The sequence below is a fragment of the Cavia porcellus genome, unplaced genomic scaffold (genome assembly GCF_034190915.1).
Source record: "Cavia porcellus strain 051 isolate PalLab524CR breed Dunkin Hartley unplaced genomic scaffold, mCavPor4.1 scaffold_16, whole genome shotgun sequence".
NCBI lineage: Eukaryota > Metazoa > Chordata > Mammalia > Rodentia > Caviidae > Cavia > Cavia porcellus.
The window spans coordinates 2353869-2373523 of NW_026947499.1; the positions used below are offsets into that span (position 1 = coordinate 2353869).

Genomic DNA, 19655 nt, shown 5'->3' on the forward strand with positions numbered 1-19655 from the left:
AGGAGGTCGAGAGCTCTGTAACTTGTCAGGATCTACCATGATATGCTATGAAGCAGCCGATGGCCCTCCAGGAGGCTGGGACAGGAAACGGGCCCTAAGGACTGCAGTCCCATGTGACCACCCTAGATGCTGCTCACAGGCTGCAGAAATCACTCATTCCTCCCAACAGTCTGCTCCTCGCGTCCACACTGCTGTTTTTCTGACCCCTCAGGGCACCTTGTCGAGTTCTATCTTGTGTCTGCTCAGCCCTGTCCCTGTTCTGGTCAGCTGTAAAGGGTGCAGCTGAAAATGCTCCTGCGGAGAGGAGGCCTTTGGGTCCCTGGATGGCCTGGAGTTGGGTGTGCTGGGGGCTGGCCCCTGAATCACTGCTTCAGCCCACTGGGCAGTGAAAGGTCTTCCTCTCAACCCTCGGGGGTTCTCTGGGATGCAAAGCATGAGGGAAATGACCAGAGGCCAAAACACCATGATGCTCTAGCTAATTTTCTTTCTGGAGTAAAAAGTTAACAGGTACAATCTCATTTTATAATCTGAGAGTCTCCCTGGCCCCTTAATTGAACTAAATTATCTTTCAGGCCATTATTTCAAAAGATAGGAAGATGTAGACTCAGTCAGTCAATGGCGCCATGCAGCAGGGGCTGACTGTCCCTTTCCCAACAGGCACCCTTCTTTCTTTCTGGGTCACTGGTCCCCCTTTTATCTGGGAAGTAAGTACCTAGCCTCAAACGATGCACAAAAATAACTTGTTCCTGGTGCTGTAGAGACAAGCTTCAGAGTGGAGGTGACCTCCTTCCCATCACGGGCTGCCAGAGACTCAAGGGGTCCGTGTGAACACTTTTCTGAAGGACACGCAGTCCCAGAGTTTGCTGTGGTCACTCTGGGGTTCAAGTCAGTGGTGAGAACCCCCGACAAACTTTGCCCAGGAAGCTGGGTTTCTTGGCCTCCACCTGCTAGTGAGGGAGGCCCTCCTGCTACAGACAAAGGAGGGCTGAAGAAAGAATGGGGTTATCTGTTGGGGGTGCACTAGATTCCAGCCTGAGCACTGCCAACTGACTGGAAAAAAAAAAGAAACTGAAGGAGACAGAGGGAGAGAAGAGAGGGAAGGGGGAGGAGGAGAGGGGAAGAGGAGAGGGGAGAAAGTATACAAGAAAGAAAGGGAGAGGAAGAGAAAAAGAGAAAGAAAGAAAAAGATAAAGGGTGGGAAAAAAAGAAAATAAAAAAGATAACAGAAGAAGGGAGTGGGAGAGGATTGTGGAATAGGAAACCCAGAGGCTAGCAGCAGGGTGGTCACGTAGGGTGATCTGGAGAAGGGAGGCGGGATGGGAAGCAGTTACTTGATGGGTATGGGACTGTCTTTTCAGATGCTAAAAATCTGGGGGGACTAGAGAGAAACGCTGTATAACACTGAATATACTAAGTGCAACCTTAGTTTTCCTTAAAATGGATAATTTATTTTATGTAAATTTGCACATAAATTGAAAAGAGGGGCTGAAAAGACAGAATGAAGCACTCTGCACTGTGACCTGGAGCAGAAGGGATCCAGGGTGCAGAGTGTTCAGACTCTCCCAAGAGGAGGATCTCACTAGCTGGTTCTTAAAACTTCTTCAGGTAGAAGATACAAGCACTCCAAATTTCGTGTTTTATCACTCAAGTTTTGTTAGAACTCAAACATCAGGGTTTTGCTCTGAGAGAAATAATGTGTGAAGAAAAATTCAGAGACCACAAACATGCTGTGCCTTCAGCCATGAACACGGAGGAGGGCAGAAATAAAAAGCGTCAGCAACACAGGGCCGAGTGGTGGCTCTGTCCTCTCTGAGGGTCTGCCTTAAGTCCAGTCCAAACCAAGGTCTTCAATGAGAAACAGTTAAATAAAATCAAGCGTTTTTAGAGGAAAGAAGCAGGCTATGATGGCATGATCATCCTTTGTCCCAGACAGAGGTGGTCCAAGGCCCAAGTTTAGTGAAATGATATAAAGGGAAGTCAGATTTGTAAGCAAGATTCTCTTCTCTGAAAAGGCAGAGCCCTGGAAGGAGACAGCCTGTGATTTCCATCTTTGTTCCCTTGGCTTCCGTATGCCCCACTTATGGTTGGAGAGTTTGCCTTCACACGGTGGCCGCCATCTTGTGAGCCCCGGGGCATCATGGGTAAGGACTGAGGAAACAATGGAGTTTGATGGGAAGATCTCAGATTTGTGGTTGCAGGAAGTGGCTGAAGCATGTATGCACGGCTCCAGGCTCACTCCTGGCTCTTTGTCCAGTGGACAATGTGCTTATAAAACAGTGGTTTCCAATGTAGGTTTCCTGGGCTATCACCAGCAGCTCTTGGTATATTGGTTTCCTAGTGTTTCCATACAGAAAGCAACACATAATTGGTGGCTCAACTGTGGAAATTTATTGTCTCGGCCTTCTGAGGCCCCACTCTTAGTAAGTTTGCTGTTCATCTCTGGGGTCCCCAATCCCAGCCTCTGACTTCACAACAGTCTGTTCGGCTTATGGGTCCAACACACTCCCTGGTAACTTCTTGTTAACTAACAGGGACTCCATTCCCAAATATGGTTCCATTCTAAGGCGTGGAGGGTCAGGAATGCAACATAAGACCATTGTAGTGGTGGTGATGGGGCCATAATATCTGAGAACTCAGAGATACACAAATTATCTGGCTCCATGTCCCAACGCCTGAGCCACCAACTAGGAGTATAACCTGGCAGTTCAGGCTCCAGAGGCCCCCAGAGGATGTGTTTGGGAGCCACGGTATAAGCTGCTGTTGGCCAAGAGCTGGTCACTTTGGCTGGATGCATCCCCATGCTTTGGGGCTGGGGATGCACAGACACCCAGCCCGTGGCATGGAGTCCCAGTGGCAGCTGCATGGCCATCTGTGCAATATCTGGGGACCCACACCTCCAAGGAACTTCCCTAAGCAACAGAGCTGCCCTGGGGATCCCCTCTGTGCTGAAGACAGGGCCATTTCCCCCCTCCCCACCCCAGTTACTTCCTTATCTACTGTCCCACAGGGGAGACATGGGAGGCTGCTGGTCATGGGTGGGACCTTCCCCTGACACCCACAGCCTTCTCTGCCCCGCTGCTCTGTCCTCCATGTCAGGCACAGCAGAGTTTAGGGTCCTTCTTGTCCCTAGTATTTTACCCAAAGACAGAGAAAGGCTTCCATTTCTCTGCGTTCTGGTTTCCAAAACTCCTCAGGGTTGTTCCCAGTGCCCACGTCTCTTTCCAGAGTCCCGATGACATTTAGTTCCTTCCAAGGCTGACCTAACATTTGTTTTCCCCTTAATGCGAATTTAGGAAACCTTAACCTCTTAGAGTAACAACAAACCTGACAACATTTTCCCACTTAGTTTTTTGGCTGAATTTGAAAACTAAGGGTATGTGATAGTTAAACTGAAATAAAATCTTTAAGTTTATTTCACAGACACCGAATCGTGAACCCCAAAACTCCAAAGCAGAAGTGGCTGGGGAACTGGCCGAGGGGAAGACAAGGAGATTTTGATAAAACCAGATGCAGAAGCCAAGCACAAAAAGTAATGGGGTGGCTGCAGTCACAGTCACTGGATGAGGTCAGTACTGCCCCCAGCGACAGAATTACAGCAGCGTCAGCTGCTTCAGCCTGGCTGAGGTTAAAGTGCCATTTTTTCAAGGTACGCATTTCCAAGAACTGTCATAGGTTAAGTGGTGCATCTGATTGTAAATCTAGCAAGATACAGGTCTGAGTGGAGGTCTAAGTCGCTGTCTGCCCACAGTAGGGTTACCAGGAACACCTTGCGGTGCAAGCCGTGGTCTTCGGCACTCTTTAGAGACGTGACAGCCTGTGAGTGAGGCCAGGCTCTCCTCAGTACCCTGCAGCCTGGAGCTCGGCACCGAACATGACACAGCCCACCAACCGCCCCTTTTAATGCTGCATCCACGCTTGATTCTCTTCCAACCGCTGGGCATCAGGAGGGAGGCTTTCAGCTGAGCCTAGTCTCTGGCTCTTCTGTGTGAGAGACAGCGACCCTGATCTATGGACTGTGAGAGCTGGTCCCGTGACTGGGCACCTCCTCCAGGAAGCGCTCCTCTCCAGCCGAGGGCAGGAACAGGCCCAAAATGCAAATCTCTGCCTCCCACGCAGCTCCAGGACATCTTTAAAATGTCCTCTGTGATTTATTGAAGCTTTATTGTTTTTTTTTTTTTTAAAGAAGAGATACTCAGATATACTTATTATGGAGTTTGAGGTCTGGCTCTTTGGCAAACATGGAAATTGGCTTTGATTTCAGTGGCTCCTTGACAAATTATTTGCAGCCCACATCTGAGAAGGACATTTCAAAGAAACAGAGTCCTGTGCACTGCCAGGCAGGGCTGTAATGTCCTTAGCAGACAGCTCTTATCATGGCCCTGGGCACAGTCGTGATTCGCTGAGACTGGCTGCTGCTCTTTGGCCTGAGAAGCAACCGGTTATAATCCACAGCTGTGGTGCCCCACCTGGCGTCGGACCATTGCTGACCTGCATTCGGGGCTGGGGCAATCTTCGTTGGGATGGGGAGGCTATTTGTGCACTGTAGGGTGGACAGCACCATACTGGACACCAGTAGCCCCTGCTTCCCCCACTTAGACAGCCATGTGTGCCTCCAGACATTGTCCAGTACCCCTGGGAAAGTGGACATAGCACTGCTCCCTGCCAAGAACCTTGGCTGACCTCAGTGAGAGCAAGGGGATCCCTCCCCAACCGAAAAGAGCCTGCTGCTTCTGCTGCACAGATGGAATTTAGGGTTGAGGACCCTCAGCTGATGGAGAAAAATACACGCAATGGTCCAAGAGAAAGAGAACGCTTTGGAACTAAGGAAGTTAATGTGTAGAAAGGGTTTGCTTTGCCTAGGGTATGAATTGAAATCCTTTCTGTCTCACTGTAGCCCTAAGCGGGGGCCATTTTTATTATCATCCACATAATCGGAAGCACAGAGGTGCTCAGGAGCGCATCACAGTCACAGGCTCAGGAACTGGGGGTGCTGGCTGCGAACTACACCACCCAACTTTGGAACTCACCCCTCCTCTGTGCTGCGGCCAGTGTGGGCATCTCCTGCTGTTTCCTGCTCGGAACACACATCGTCCTTCTCCTAGTACCCCTCTTCAGTGCCTGGCGACCTCATATACACCTGCGGTTCACAGGGGGAGGTGGGCTTCACTCACCCCTCCCAGCTGCTCTGCAGAGTGGCCCCGAGAACAAGCACGCGCACATTTGCTGCTCGTGTAAGTGGATTAGAGGTGGGTGTGTGGCTTCGGTCAAGCCACGGCAACTCAGTAAGAGGACACTTACTGGAATTATTGAGAAGAGACATCTTTAATCTCTGAGCAGGGCCCGAGCAGGAGCCACTGGGGTCACCGTGATGGCAAGAACAATGCCAGGTCCAAAGGGAGGTGGGCGATGGCGTGAGGGAGACCCAACCCAGGAGTGGCATCTGTGCCCAGATGCATTTAGGCCTGCGTCTCCTGGTCTTTTGCACTGTGAGGAGAAACGCATCTCTTTGAGTTTGTCGGTTTCAGTGGCAAGCCAATCAGCTTGGCCAAAGCCTTCCCGACTCTCAGAGCAGGTCTCTCCTTGGCTGTGCAGTGGGCTGCTGAGAGGATTCAATGGCGTACTACGGATGGGTGACCTGCCAAATGCCAGGCTGAAGAGTCATCCAGCGACAGTCCCAGAGCTGCCAGGACTTGGACTCTCAGGCCCTGCCGGAGCTCTCCTGTTGCCAGTGGGACAGATCATGGCAGGAGTGTATGCTCTTTCATTTTGTCACAGCAAGCTTTACTTGTGCAAGTCCTTCTGGGCAACCCAAAGGATGTGGAGGTCTGCTCAGGAAAGCTGGTTTACTGGGGTGGCAGAGTCAGAGCTGCAGACCGTGGGGGAAGGTGTGCAGGGGAAGGTGGGGTGGGCGGGGTAATCAGGAGAGTGCTCCACAGGCCGGACAGCAGGGAGGAAGCCCTGGGTGACATAAATTAAGCCAACTCTGGCCTAGATCGGGCCCCACCCTGAGGGGACGCAGGGGAGGAATCCAAGGGAGGCGGGACTGGGCAGCGGGCCACACATTTATCTCCATCCTGCCCGCCACATCCTCCCAGCCCTTGGATCCATGTCCTCCTCTGTTTCCCTGGATGGCCCCCTGTCTCGGACCCTGACTTTGACAAAAAGCTCATCTGGAAGTAGGCTGAGCCTACCTGCCCCGTGGAAAACTCGGCACAGGGCTCCTGGAGAGATCTCAGACAGGGGTGGATGCAGCCAGAGTGCTGTGTGAACAGCCAGCATTTCCACTCGGCTGATTTCTCCTGGGGCTACAGGGCAGCGAAAGTTCAGACACCCAATATTTAGGAGCCCTGGAGTAGTGATGCCATGCCACAGCCCGGAGGAGTCTTTTGATAAACACCCGGGAACTCTGTAATCCTGGCACGCTCAACAGCCTGGATGCACTTCTTAGTTGGCGCCTTAGACCAACTCTCTTGTCTGTAAACGGCCAGCTAGAAACGGGCTGAAGTCACAGGTCCACACAGGAGTGTGTGAAATTGGGTACACGGGATAAAAGTTGGAGAACGAAGACAGCTTCTAAGCAGGTGGGAGAATCTGGAACGGAGGAGGGGGGACTTGGGTTGGAAGGCTCTGGTTCCTTCTCTTTCACAAAGCTGGAGTCAATTTTGGGTTCCAGTGTTTCCCACAACAGTAGAATCACAGCGCCAGGCTGGGCTGCCTGGCAACGTGGGTGAGCTGTGGGGGCTGGGAGGGGCCCGGGGGCAAGGGCAGGAAACATTATTTCTTCACTTCTTCCCGAGCAGAAAGAAAATTGTTCTTTTTCTCTGGTCCAGAAGAATACATTTGAAATGACAAGCTGTAGAAAATGAAAACAAACTCTTCCTTTGGAGGCGTGCGGCAGGGGAAATGAATTTGAGACCGAGTGTGGGGAAATGAGGTTCCAGAATGTTCTGAATTCGCTCCAAATTTGCAATCAATGCAAACCTGATTGTGTCCCGGGGTCCCCTCCTCCCTCCCGGCGAAGAGTCTGGGAACAGGCAGGTCCTTCTGTGACCCCGCGGATTTATGCACAGTTGGACACGGAAGAGCTGACAATTATCCCGGACCAGCCAGGTATCTGGAAAATGCCTTTGAGGGTTTTTCAAATCCTCAGACATAAAAGAGATCAGAAAAAAACTGACTCCGTGAAATTAAATTATAACAGCATTCAGCGGGCAGCGCTCAGTAATTAGGGTGGCTTTGAGAGCACCGTCTCCACTGGGGCAGGGAAGGGCCGCTCGTGGAGGTACGGGCTCCCATTGGTCCCCTGGCTTCCCCACCATAGGGGGACCTCAATGGTGTTGCCAAGGGGCACAGAGCAGTCCCAGAAAAGACCCCAGGTATGTCTGGAGGGGAGGCGCTGAGCCCTGCCAGGTGGGGCACCACCTCTGCTTCGGGTCGGAAAGTGCCCCAGCCCAACTCACTTCCATGTGGAACCCTGGGTGACCTATTTGAAAACAAGGCCCTGGTGGTCACTTAAGAACTTCACAGGGAGGTGCCTGTGGGTTACAGTGAGCCCTAAACCTGAGGACCGGAGGAGTCCTTACAAGACAAGGAATCGGCTGTTCAGGTAACACAGAAGAGAGCACGGGGGTACCGCAGACCCTGCAGGGACACAGCCGTCAGCCCAGGGATGACCAGCATTGTGGCATCAAGTGGGGGCTGGAACGGCAAGAGGTTTGCCCCGAGGCTCTGGCAGCAGCCTGGCCCAACCAGCACCTTGATTTTGGGCTCTGGCCTTCAAGGCAGCTCCACTGCTTCGGGCGCCCGACTTGGGGAGTTCATTATGGCAGCTGCTAGGAAGTAAACAGGCCCCAGGGCTCCGAGCCACGGCTGGCGCCAGGGGACACAGTCTGGCCATGTGCAGATGGGCAGCTGAAAAGCTCTTCCGATGTGCACTCTAATAAATCAGGAGACTGTCCCGCAAAGCTCGTACTGTGGCTTCTCTAGGCCTCCGAGTCTGGTTGCCCTGGTTTTGGATTCCTGTGGGTCTCTGTCACCAGGAGTTGTCAAGCGCCCCCCACTCCCATCAGGCACCGCCAGCTCCATTGCTGCCATCGGGTCCTAGGTGTGAGGTGCACAGATGCGGGCCATGCCAACGGGCAGGTGGTTGGCTCAAGAACAGCGTTTGCTGCCCTCATCATTGTCTAATGAGGGGTGATTTCAACACCCCATGCTGTTAGCAATGACGCCCCACTTGCCATCAACCTGGCTGGAGGCCACTCATCTCTTCCTGTCTGTGGATTTGCCTGCTTCTGGCATTTCTACACACCAGGAGCCACACGCCAGGTGGCCTTGGGTGTCTGTCTTCCCTTTCTCAGGGTCATCTTTTCAAGATGCACATAATCTTGGGCTGCATAATCTTCTACCGAGCAGATAATTCGGCACCTGATGGGCATGGCAGTGGTTTCCACGTTCAGCTGTGATGCATAAAGCTACCCCACACTTTTGTGCATTCTGTGTGACCCCCACCTCTTGTCCACCCCCAGGAGGCTATGACTCTGCCCTCTGTGAGGGACCTGACTGGACTCCCCAGAGTGCTTTTCAGAAGGTGGGGGCCAGTGTCTGATTTCTGCCTTGCTGTAGAGTCAGTCAGATACAGCGGTCCTCGGTTCATGAACTTAATTTGAGGTTTGTAAACAGAAGCGAAATTCTGTCAAGTGCTTCTGTTTGTGAACCAAATTTCTCAGGTAGAAGCATTTGTGAACTGAGGTATTCCTCTACTAAAACCAGTCCACCTATAAACCTCTCCCTGCTTGGAAAAATCATACTTCTCTGGTGGGAACCACTAAGTCCCAATGGCTAATTTTGCACCCTTCCCTAAGGGATGATAAAATGGAGATTTGGGATTCTCAGTGCCTCCCATCGGAGATCTCCCACTGGCTCTTAGCATAAGATCATCTGTGTCCTTTTGAGTCTGAGTCTTCCACTGAGTTATATAGTCTTCCACGGCCAGGCCCCACCTATCACTGTGAACACCTAATAAACATTGGCTGTTTGGAGTGGGGGACCCACTGGGAGACACTGCCTTCCCAACCATTCATTTATTACTAAACTCATCTCTGTTAATTTTCCTGCTATCTCTCAATACAGACAATCCGATTCCTTGCCGGGTGCCCAGTATTTCTCTCCGTATTCCTGCCTGAAAAGTCACCCTCGCACATCGCTTTAAAGGGTTTCTCCGCACACATCCTTTTCAGTTATTTATTGGAGCATGCCAGGAGGGTATCACAGCTGGAATCTTTTTGCTTTATTTATTGGAACATGCTGGGAACGTATCTTGGCTGTTAAGTACCTGTGGCATTATGCTGACAAATAGCAAGGGCTGTGGGTTCACAGCTGGGACGGAAGCGAGGACTCAGTGGGCCCCACCTCCTAGAGCTAGCAATGCACAGGACCAGTGTCCTCTGTGCCCGGGGAGGCCGCCTCACCACTGTCCCACGCTACGAGGCAAGGCTGCTACGGAGTGGGCGCTGGGCCTGGAGCAGCCACACTGGCCTCTCCTCTCACTCTTACAGGGGGCCACACCCCTAATTCACTGTGCCTCGGTTTTTAGAAAACCGTCTCCCAGGCCTGATGTCCTGAAATTTCCAGAATCAGTTCTGGTACCCAAACCTGCCTACAAAGGACAGCGAAGCTGTGCAAATTGCTTTCCACTCCTGGGAAGCAGGAGGTCCAAAGAGATGAGCAGAAGAGGAGACAGATTTTGGTCTTTGCTCACGTGTGGGGAGACACAAAGTAAGCTCTGGCAGTGCCCTTTGAGGAAGCCTTGGTCACCACCACCATAGAGCAGTCGGGAAAATCATCTGAGCACTAGAGGAACCCACAGAACCAAAGCTGGGATGCACAGTATCTTGTCTGCTCTCTTCCTCTGTCATCTCTGAATGACGGCCTGCCTGGGCCAGCCACACTCTGAATGCTGGATGTGGCCCAGCCCCGTGGGTCCACACCACAGAGCTTCCCCGGGAAGAAGGGAGCCACAGATACCAGTAAATGCAGGACAGGACATGGGAGAGAAGGCTGAAGGAGACAAGATGGAGAGAGCTAAGAGCCCACGGCTGCCAGGGAAGGGAAGCCCTGTTACACGGTGCACAGAGAAAGCCACTCTGAGGAGGTGACCTCCGAGGACAGACCCAAGGGTGTGGAGACCCGTGCCACACTGCTGTCTGCAGGGGACAAGTTTCTGAGGCAAGGTCCAGGTCTGGGGTGTTCTTGGATGAGGGAGGAGTCGGTGAGGAGAGCAGCTGGTTAGGGGAGCGATCAAGAAGGCGAGGGCTGGAGGAGCCCAGCACACTTGGGGTGACCGCCTGGCAGAGGCCACACGGCTGTCCACGCACCTGTGTGTCTGAAGCCAGGACAGAGTCAGTGGACCCCTGGGCGCTATGATGGGCCTAACATTTAGACGAATTGTCCCGTGTGTGCTTGACAACTCAGCGACAACCGCTGGCTGATGAGCTAGACACACCCATGGGAAGCACATTCAGTGAATGCTGCTTGCCTGGATCCGGAGAGAAACTGACCAGGGTGAGACCGAGAGTCCACGGAACACATCTGGTGCCTTCCATGGACCCATCGCCTTCACAGCTGTGGGCCATGTAGGTCAGGACTGGCGTGGAGCTGTCCTGAATTACAGAGCATTCCCTTCTAAGGAGCGACTTCCTTTGCGCTCACCCTGGGAAGTGGGGTGGAACAGGATGAAGGGACCCGATGCTCACTGTCGGAAGGGGAATGGAGGACGCAGTCTCAACAGCTTGGGCCCAAGGGGACGCAGGGGCACCAGCCAGCTCACTATCCTCTTTCCAGCATATCTGGGGATGGGCACCCAGGGCACGGTCAGGCTGTGAATAAGGGATTATCACGCTGGGAGGTCATGGCCACCTGGAGGACACTTAGCAGTGTCTGGGGCCATTCGGGCGTTTGCTGGTGGGGCACAGGGGGAGTAACAGGACCTGGCCGAGGACGCTGCTAAGCATCTTAGGTGCACAAGTACAGTACCTGGCTCTGCACCCAATAGCGCGGAGGAGGTGAGGGTCCCGCTGTAGACCGAGCCAGAGAACATTTGCTAATATTTCTTCACTACGTTGGGATGTGGAGACGCATGTGTCTGCGGTGCTTACCCTCAAGTAAGAGTGTAATACAGATTCCTAGCGAGGGTGCATCCTTTATGACTGCCCTTCCGCTCCCAGTGCAGAGCCAAGAATTAACTCATTACTGGAGAGAAGCATCCCATTGGCCTCTGTGAATCACGAGTTGGGAATGGGCAGCCTGTTCTAAAATGGGGAGGCGGGGGAAGGTCACCTTTGCTTCTGAGTGTCACCTTAGAGCTTATGACAAGCAGAGGGTCTCCAGCCTCCCATGGTCTTCAAGGTCCAGACCCACTGGCCTACCCATGAGCTGGGCACTGACACAAAGCTAGGCTCCAGGACTGGCCGTGCAGGAGGAGAAGCTCCACCCTTGGCATCTGAGACCTTCAGGGGCACACGGGTTCCCGGGGCAGCGCAGGTGAGCTGCCCCAACTGTCAGGCTATTCCTAACAGCTTCGGAATGGTTACCAATCTGTTGGCTAAGGGATCCTGGTCGTTACTGCAAGGGGCCGCGGCTGCTTATGAGATAATGCTTCCAAGAGAAGGAGCACTCGTGATATAGATCTGATAGCAGGGCATAGCTTTGCACTCATCCGCACCTACTGAGTGGTCAAGCCTTCGGCCAAGGGGTGAGAGCTCAGCCAGAAGCAGAGAGGTGGTGGGGGAGTTTGTCCCGGGAGCCACCCACCTCCGAGTGCTGGAAAATACCCCGCATCTGCATTTGCTCTTGGCCAGCAATTATGCCGCTGTTTCACATTACTCTCTAACACGGGGTTCCGAGAGAGCATGATAGCTGCCAGAGCTCAAGGCTCGTTCTTCCACGTCTTGACTTGCAAGGAAGAGGAGCAAATTTCTTCAGAAAAGGAAGGGTCATCTCTGGATCGCACTTACGAAGTCGTAGACAAAATTCTGTTCCTTCTTTCTGCCTCTGGAACAGAGGCACAATGGGCATCGTGGCAGTGATTCTGCACGGAGATTCGTACCAAGTTTCATAGACTTTAGGGGCCCATAAAACCCCTGAAGTCCACACTGTTCCCAAATGCCAGCCTGGCCCATAAGGCCACCGAGGAAGGTGACAGAGGGGACTTGGGATGTCACCATCAGCAGAGATCACCCATCATCCCGAGAAACTTCCCACTGGGGAAACGTGCACTAGCGGGAGAGGAGGAGGAGGAAAAGGAGGAGGAGTGGGTTTCCCAGCCTCAGCAAGCGTCCTGTGCATGTCACTTATGCCATCTGGTTACTGCACGGTCTTTCCCTACAACAACGACGTTTAGCATGAAAACACACTGTGATCAAATCCAAATTAAATATGTCACCAACAGTGGGCCAATCTGCTCTTCTCCCAGCTTCGCATCCCAGATGCATCTCCTTCTCTCCCCCTCCTGTCCCCAGCCTCATGGCCTGTGTCTCCTCACCCACATGTACCCACAGCGCAGGCCACATGGGCTGTAAGTTTTGGAATCTGCATGCTCTTTACACCTCTGTTGCCGCTGGCCTGAGCTGATGCACCGTCCTCTTTCGCCTGGACTATTATGGTACATAAGCTAAGTCGGGTAACAGCACCCCCTGCTCAAAATTTCTCATTGTCCTCCTGTCACACGAACAAAGGACAAGTCCTGATGGCAGCCCATGAGGCCCTGCATGACACAGACCACAGCTTGGCCTGAGCTCACCTCCCCCTCCCTCTCCCTCCTTGGACTCTGTTCAGCTACACTGTCTGCTTACTGTTCTCATGACCACACTTTAAGAAAGTGGCCTCAGGGTCTTTGCACCTGACCACACTTGAGTCCCTTCTAGCAGACTGCATGCGCCTCAGCAGTCTGCTGCCCTTCCCTGCTTTATTTTTATGGAAATCATTTATCACCGAACATCTCATTTTTACCCTTATTTTGATGGTATTTATCTCCCCTTCAAGAGCATTAGGTCCACACAGGCACAGAGCTGGCCATTGCTTCCCTGCTATAGAATAATGCCTGGCAATTGGGTTCAACTGAAAAATGATTTATTGAAAGAAGAGAAGAGAAATGTTAACCTACCTTAGTCACTTTCTTGTTGCCAGGACAAAGTACCGGACACTCAGAATGCAAAGGAGGGGAGGTTAATTTTGGATCATGTTTTTAGTCTCTGAAGCCTGGAGGAAGGGTCTGGTGGAGGAGAGCTGCTCACAGCATGGGGGACAGGAAGCAGAGAGAAGGGAGGAGCCTCTGAGGGAGAGGCCACGCCCCTTCCTGCGAAGGCCACACCTCTTCCTGCCAAGGCCACACCTCTTCCGGCCAGACCCCAGCTCCTAACAGGAAGTCAGCGATAAGCCCCTACGACCCAGCCACCTCCTGAAAATCCTGTCTCTGAGGAAATGAGGATCTTGGGGGCATCTAGATATAAACCACCACATTATTCACACTGAAAATGAGGAAGCTATTGTGTTTTATATTTTGATTATCTAAGAAAAGTCACTATAAAGATTCACTATGACAGTAAAGCAAAGTCTCAAATTTCCAGTGAGAAAAGGAGACAGCTTGGCGACTGTAATCTGTCTTTCTTTGGCCAACAAAGCTACACGAGGTACTCTTACTAGAGGAAAATGTAAAAGAGTTAATAAAAAGGCAACATGGAACACACTGAAGGCTTTGGTGGACAGAGAGAGGAAGGAAGGAAAAAAGCAGAAAGAGATGCCCCACACAACAACGATCCACGCGGCAAACCGTCACTGTGAATTCCAGGCAACCCCAGGCCCAGAGACGGCTATCTCAGCCGTAACTCCCCTCTGTAGAGAGCGAGTTCCACCCTGGAGATAACGGGACTTCTAATCTAGGTGTTCAGACCTCTAAGCTGCCTTCCCTCATCACTGAACTCCGGCCTGCCTGGGACGCCAGGACACTGATTGTGCATGGGGGTGTGCACCCCTGTGCGGTACCCTAGGGGCAGCTGCTTTGTAGTGCTGACGAACATGGCTTCAGGGTTAAGGTCAGAGGAAAAGGAAGATGACCCATGGTGTATCTCAAGCAGAATAAAGTGCATCAGACTCTGAGTATGCGTGGAAAGCTCACAGAGAACAGAAGAGGGCGGCCACTGTGAACGGCAGAGAGCCACACGCTAATGGGACCGAGTCCTGCATTCCTTTATCACTCTCTGTCATTACAGGAAGATCTCATCCTTCTGACAAAACAACAGTGAAACGGGAATGGATGCAGCTTCGTGGAAAAACCCATGGTTGCTCTTTTAGGCAAAGCATGAGGTCCCTTCAAGGTTAAAGTAGGAGGCGTGATGGATCTCTAAAAACAACCTGCTGGTAACATTCCACACTTCTATGTGCCACACAAAGCCACAAGCAACTTACAGAGAAGCAGCAGCCCACTAAACCCGCCCAGCCCTGTGGGGCGGGTACCACCATGCTGTCTGTGTTTAAGGGAGTTCAGGAAAAGAGGCAGATCCCAGGCAGAAGAGCCAGGACCAGAGCTGAGGTCCTGTCCACAGTCATTGCAGGACCTTCCCACCGGGAGGGGAAACACAAACGTGGCTCCTCTCCTCCAGTGGGTGGGTCAGAGCATCCCACGTGCAGACCAAGGCCATGGACCTCAGAACCAGGAACATGTGTGGCTCTGCTCAAAGTCGCCCTCAGTAGGTGAGCACAGTCTGCCCTGTCTAAGGACACAAGTCAATCACAGGCAAGGGGAGGCCAGCAAGGATTTGGTAAAGGTACCACCCCTCAGCAATGAGATCAGTTCCCTGTCTTCAGGGTCCAAAGCAGGGGTTGGATGTATTTATCTTGTATCTTCTAAAACCAGTGAAGTACAGTGACTACACTTGGACTTTCAAGGTTAAAGCAGAAGGCTGATGAGTCTTCAAAAACAACCAGACCCAAGGTGGCCGGAAATACACTCAGGTCCTTTCATGTGAATCGTGACTGCCCTGGCCTCAAAGAGGAGAGACAACACCTTCCACAAGTCACCAATGCACTGCCAGAGGATCTGCATTTCAGCGCCAGCATAGCGGGTCCCCTGCAGGTCGAGGAAGGTCTGCAGGTTAACTGTGCTGGGATCCCCTGAGCTGTGAGATGCAAGTCCTGCGATGGACTCAGGGCTCTGGAATAGCCCTGAAATAGGTATTAGGAAAGCCCTGCGATCATGGCAAAAGACATTGGCAAGTGACGCTCTGTAAAATTAGATCATTTATAAAGGGAAGGGGGGGGGAAGGGAAGAGGAGGGAAGGGGAGGGGAGAGAGGGGAGGGCTGGGGATGCAGCTCAAAGGGACATCACCAGCTTAGCACGCAAGATGCCCTAGATTTTCTTTTCCAGCACCTCAACAGAGCAATGAGCTTTTGAAAGGAAAATCATAAAGATGATCACAAGACAGAGACTTCAGAGAGAATTATTTGAATCTGAAAGACTAAGCAGTACTTTACAGAGCTCACTGAAATCTTCCAACACTTCGATTCCAAAGTAAAACTTTAAATTTGATCACCCTGGTAGCCGACTATCAAAACTAAGCTATCGGGCCCTGCAGGATGACAGGGCACCACTGTGCCCCGCAGACATTGTCCCAAGTACGTGCGTGACACGCCAGTCTCGCTTTGTGCCAGGACAGAACCGAAAGGGCACGGTGATGACCGAGGCGGCTCTCACACCTCACTGGAAAGGCGACCCATGCTGGTCACGCTCATTTTTAATCTGCTTCACACACATCTCAGACGGATGTTCTTTATCATCAGGCTGTGCATCCCTTCAGCCTCAGGAGCCTTTCCCAGGGACGGTTATCCTGCAAGTCAGGGCTCCTACCCGGGAAGCTTGCAGAGCGACACAGCCCCTCTCTGGAAGCTGTGCGGGGACCTCTGGCCCTGCAGTGGTGACGGGAGCACACTCTGATCACCCATGTGTTTGCTTCATCCCCCCCCCCGCACCCCTGCTCCTGTGTTTCTGCTGAGGCCACAGTCCCTGCTCCTGCCACGGGTGCTTTCCCAGCCACTAATCGGCTACAGTGAGCCCAACACATCGAAGCACGTCTCTGGATGTCACCGGGGCTCCTTCCACACACATCCAAGACAGCTGCTGTCCTCCCAGGGGCCTTTCCTGGGCTCCCTGAACCTGAGTGCTCCCCATCAACCCGGGGCTGCAGATGTGCACAAAGCCAAGGACAGCACAGCAGCTGTGTCTACACCCTGTGAGGCTAACCCCTTCTGGACACATTCCTGCCCTCCACTCCCTACAACCGCATGAGCCGAGCTGCCCAGTGTCTGGGTACAGGGGTACCCGGGCTCCCCAAAACAAGTGTCCACCACCTCTGCTCAGCATCTGTCCCCCACGCTGGAGCCCAGCTGCGCTCCAGGCTCCTGGGGGTGGCGGGCACCTACCTCAGCACGAAGAGATCCACGGTGGAGTTGCTGGAGACGGTGACATAGGCCGTGACCACGTCCCCCTGCTTGGCCGGCCGCGAGGGCAGCCAGATGACCACATTGCGGTCCAGTCGCAGCTCCCTGAGCTGCACACTGTCCTGGGCATGGAGCAGCCGCACCAGGCCCAGGCTCTGCAGGCGTGATGCTGGCCCCTGGGCGTCCTCCTTCCCTGGGCGGATGGCATTGCCCGTCCTGAGGTCCCCCGAGGAGGTGCAGTCTCCGCGCGCATCTGCAGGGTGCACTGAGTAATACAGCTCCACCGGGCTGCCCTCGGGCTGCTCCACCGGCCTCCTCCTCCCGGCCACCACCGTCGGGGGGCTGAACCACGCGGCGGGGACCTCCAGCTCCGCCACGCACAGCCCCAGGTCCCCGGCGAGCCGGCAGCTGCCCCGCACCTCCCGGGTCTCTTGGAAGGCGAAGACGCGCAGGCAGGGCAGCCTCTCCGCGGGCCGCGCGTCGTCCCAGTCCCGGCCGGCCAGGTGGAAGAGGACCTGCACCTTGGGGCGGCTGGGGTAGATCTTCTCCCGCAGGACTGTGGCCTTCAGCTTCCAGCCCAAAGTAAACCGGCTGCTCGGGCCCAAGGGGCTGGCGCTCAGCATGAGCTCCAGCGGCACCACTTTCTCGGCCCAGTACGGCCCATAGCTGGCGTTCAGCACCGGGGGCTGCCTGGCCTTGTAGGTGAAGAAGGACGAGACCCTGGTCTGCAGGCTGGCGTTGCGCAGCGTGTCCTGAGGCTGCCTTTCCTGCAGGAAGAAGGCGCTGTCCGCGCCCCGGACACTGTAGCTCACCGGCAAGTAGGGTGGCAGTGAGGAGGAGAACCTGTGCGCTCCGCTGTCCGGGACCCCGCGGGCCTCAATCACTGCGGGAGGAAGAGAGAAGACGAGTGATTGACTGGCTCCTGGGGGTGGTCAGGGCTGCAGGCTGGAGTCAGGGTTTGTGCCCGCGTGTCCTCTGCTCGGGGGAGGAGGTTCAGGCGGTGACTGGATCACAGGGGCATACGCTATCGGTGGATTAGTCCTATGATTACTCTTTATGGCTAAAGGTGGAAAGAAATGGGTCACCTGGGTCACCTCCTGGGTCACCTGGAAAGAAGTGGGTCACCTGGGGCATGGCCTGGTGGGTCTGCCTCCCTCCTCTCCCCTTGATTCCTGGCTGTTTCCTGCAACCATGCCACGAGCTGTTTCTCCTCTTCCTAGGCTCCCTCTGACTGTGGGCTGCAACCTTTATGCACCGTGAGGTGAAAATAAACCTCTTCCTTTAAACTGTAGATGTCAGGTTTTGTGTTTGAGTGATGAGAACTTAACTAAACAGCGAGGTAAAATCTCTGAAGTCTACCTGGCTGGAGTTTTATATTGTATCTGGAATCAGCCAGTATCACTCCAGATGGTCCTCAATCATATGTTAGGTGAAAATATGCAAAACCAAGTGTTTTGTAGAATTAGTTAATGATTGTAATTTGATACAGATCAGCCTAACTTTGCAAACTGACAGGTGATTAAAAAAAACACAGATTATGGATGAGATATAATTTGCATGAGTTTGAATTGTGTTTAATTGCCCCAGTACATGATTAGAAAAAGAGACCAACAGAACAAAGCCTATAAATAAATCCAAGAGCATATGAAGATCTACCGCATGATAAAGCTGGTATCTCAAACCTGGATGCACACATAAACTTTTTAAATAAATGGTGCTGGGTCCACTAGATGGATATTTGAAGGAAAAGGTAAAATTTGATTCATATCTCACAGCATACATAAGAATGAACTTCAAATGGATCAGTAATTTCTTTTTTAAGTAATAAAGCAAACATGAAGGAATTCCTCTATAACTCAAGGTAGGAAATATTTTCTAGTCATAACTTAAAGTCCAAATTCATTTTTTTTTTTCTTTTTCCTTTTTATGGGTACCGGGGATCGAACTCATGACTGCCTGCTTGCAAGGCAGGCGCTTATGCCGCTGAGCTAAATCTCCAGCCCCCCAAATTCATTTTTTCAATGATAAATTTACTTATGTAATTTTAAAATTATTTGCCTTATCCAGAGTACCATAAGCCAAGTCCAAAGGAAAATGGTATGCTGTGGGAAGATACTTGGACTGGATACACTGTGTCACAGATAAACACAAGTGTCTGTAGTGGAGGGAGATCTGCCTCTTGAGGAAAGAAAGAGCCAAGCAACTGGAAATGAGGGAATATATGGATACAGAAGTCATCAAAAATACACGGAAACCGGCCTTATATGTAGGAAAGCTATTCACCATCACTCACAATTAGAAATATAAATTAAAGCCACAAAGGGCAGTTGTCCGCTGTCAGACTGGTGGAAATCAGAGCGAGCCCACGCCCTACTGGGAAGTCCAGAGACACAGACCAAGCTCAAAGCTTCGCAGAAAGAAAAAACATTCTGGCTCTTCTGGGCGCGAATCTGGCAACTTCTGTGACATCACAGACACATTTCGGTATGCCTCGGTGGCCCCTCTTCTAGAAATCCACCCCAAAATTTCAATGCCATAGTTTAAAAATACACACACATATGATCATTCATTGCAACACCTTCAATAGTAAAGTTAGAAGCACTTTGTGCTAGTGATTTACAGCTATAAAACACAAGCAGCACACCCCTATGTAGGTGTTGTGGGCTGAGGCTCAATGTTCCCCAAAGCCTCAGGTGCTCCTAGGTGAGGCTTTGGAAGGGTGACTGAGTCACAGGTGCTGTAGCTACATGGGGTGCTAGGAGGTGGGCTTGGCCTGGAGAGGGACGGCTGCAGCCCGGCCCCGGAAGGGGTGCTCTTCTTCCCTGGCTCCTCCCTGTCTCTGCTTCCCGGCTGTGGTGAGGAGAGCAGCTTTCCCCCGCCAGGCCCTTCTGCTGTGATTCCTCCATTGGAGACGGCCCACTGTGGACTAAAAACATAAGCCAACATAAACTTCTCTATTTTAGGATGTCTGACACTGGGTCCCAGAGACGAGAACACGAAGAACACAGTAAGAAGATGCTAAAATAAATGGGGTTGATATGGTAGATAGTTAAGGCAGGCAGAACTGTTTCAGGCAGTCAGATAGGGCTAAGCCCTCCAGGGAGTTGGGGCAGAGGGGAGGTCGCATCGCAGTCTCCTCTGAACAAATCGTAGGAATAAATGAGGA

General features: G+C 52.5%; 1 protein-coding gene across 1 annotated transcript in view; it reads right to left on the reverse strand.

Moving 5' to 3' along the window:
* Tmem132c (transmembrane protein 132C) overlaps positions 1-19655 on the reverse strand; it is a 230680-nt gene that overhangs the window by 131697 nt on the left and 79328 nt on the right. The window contains exon 2 of the mRNA XM_013150245.3: positions 16472-17372. Coding sequence (XP_013005699.2) covers positions 16472-17372 — 901 coding nt within the window. The remainder of the gene's footprint in view (positions 1-16471; positions 17373-19655) is intronic.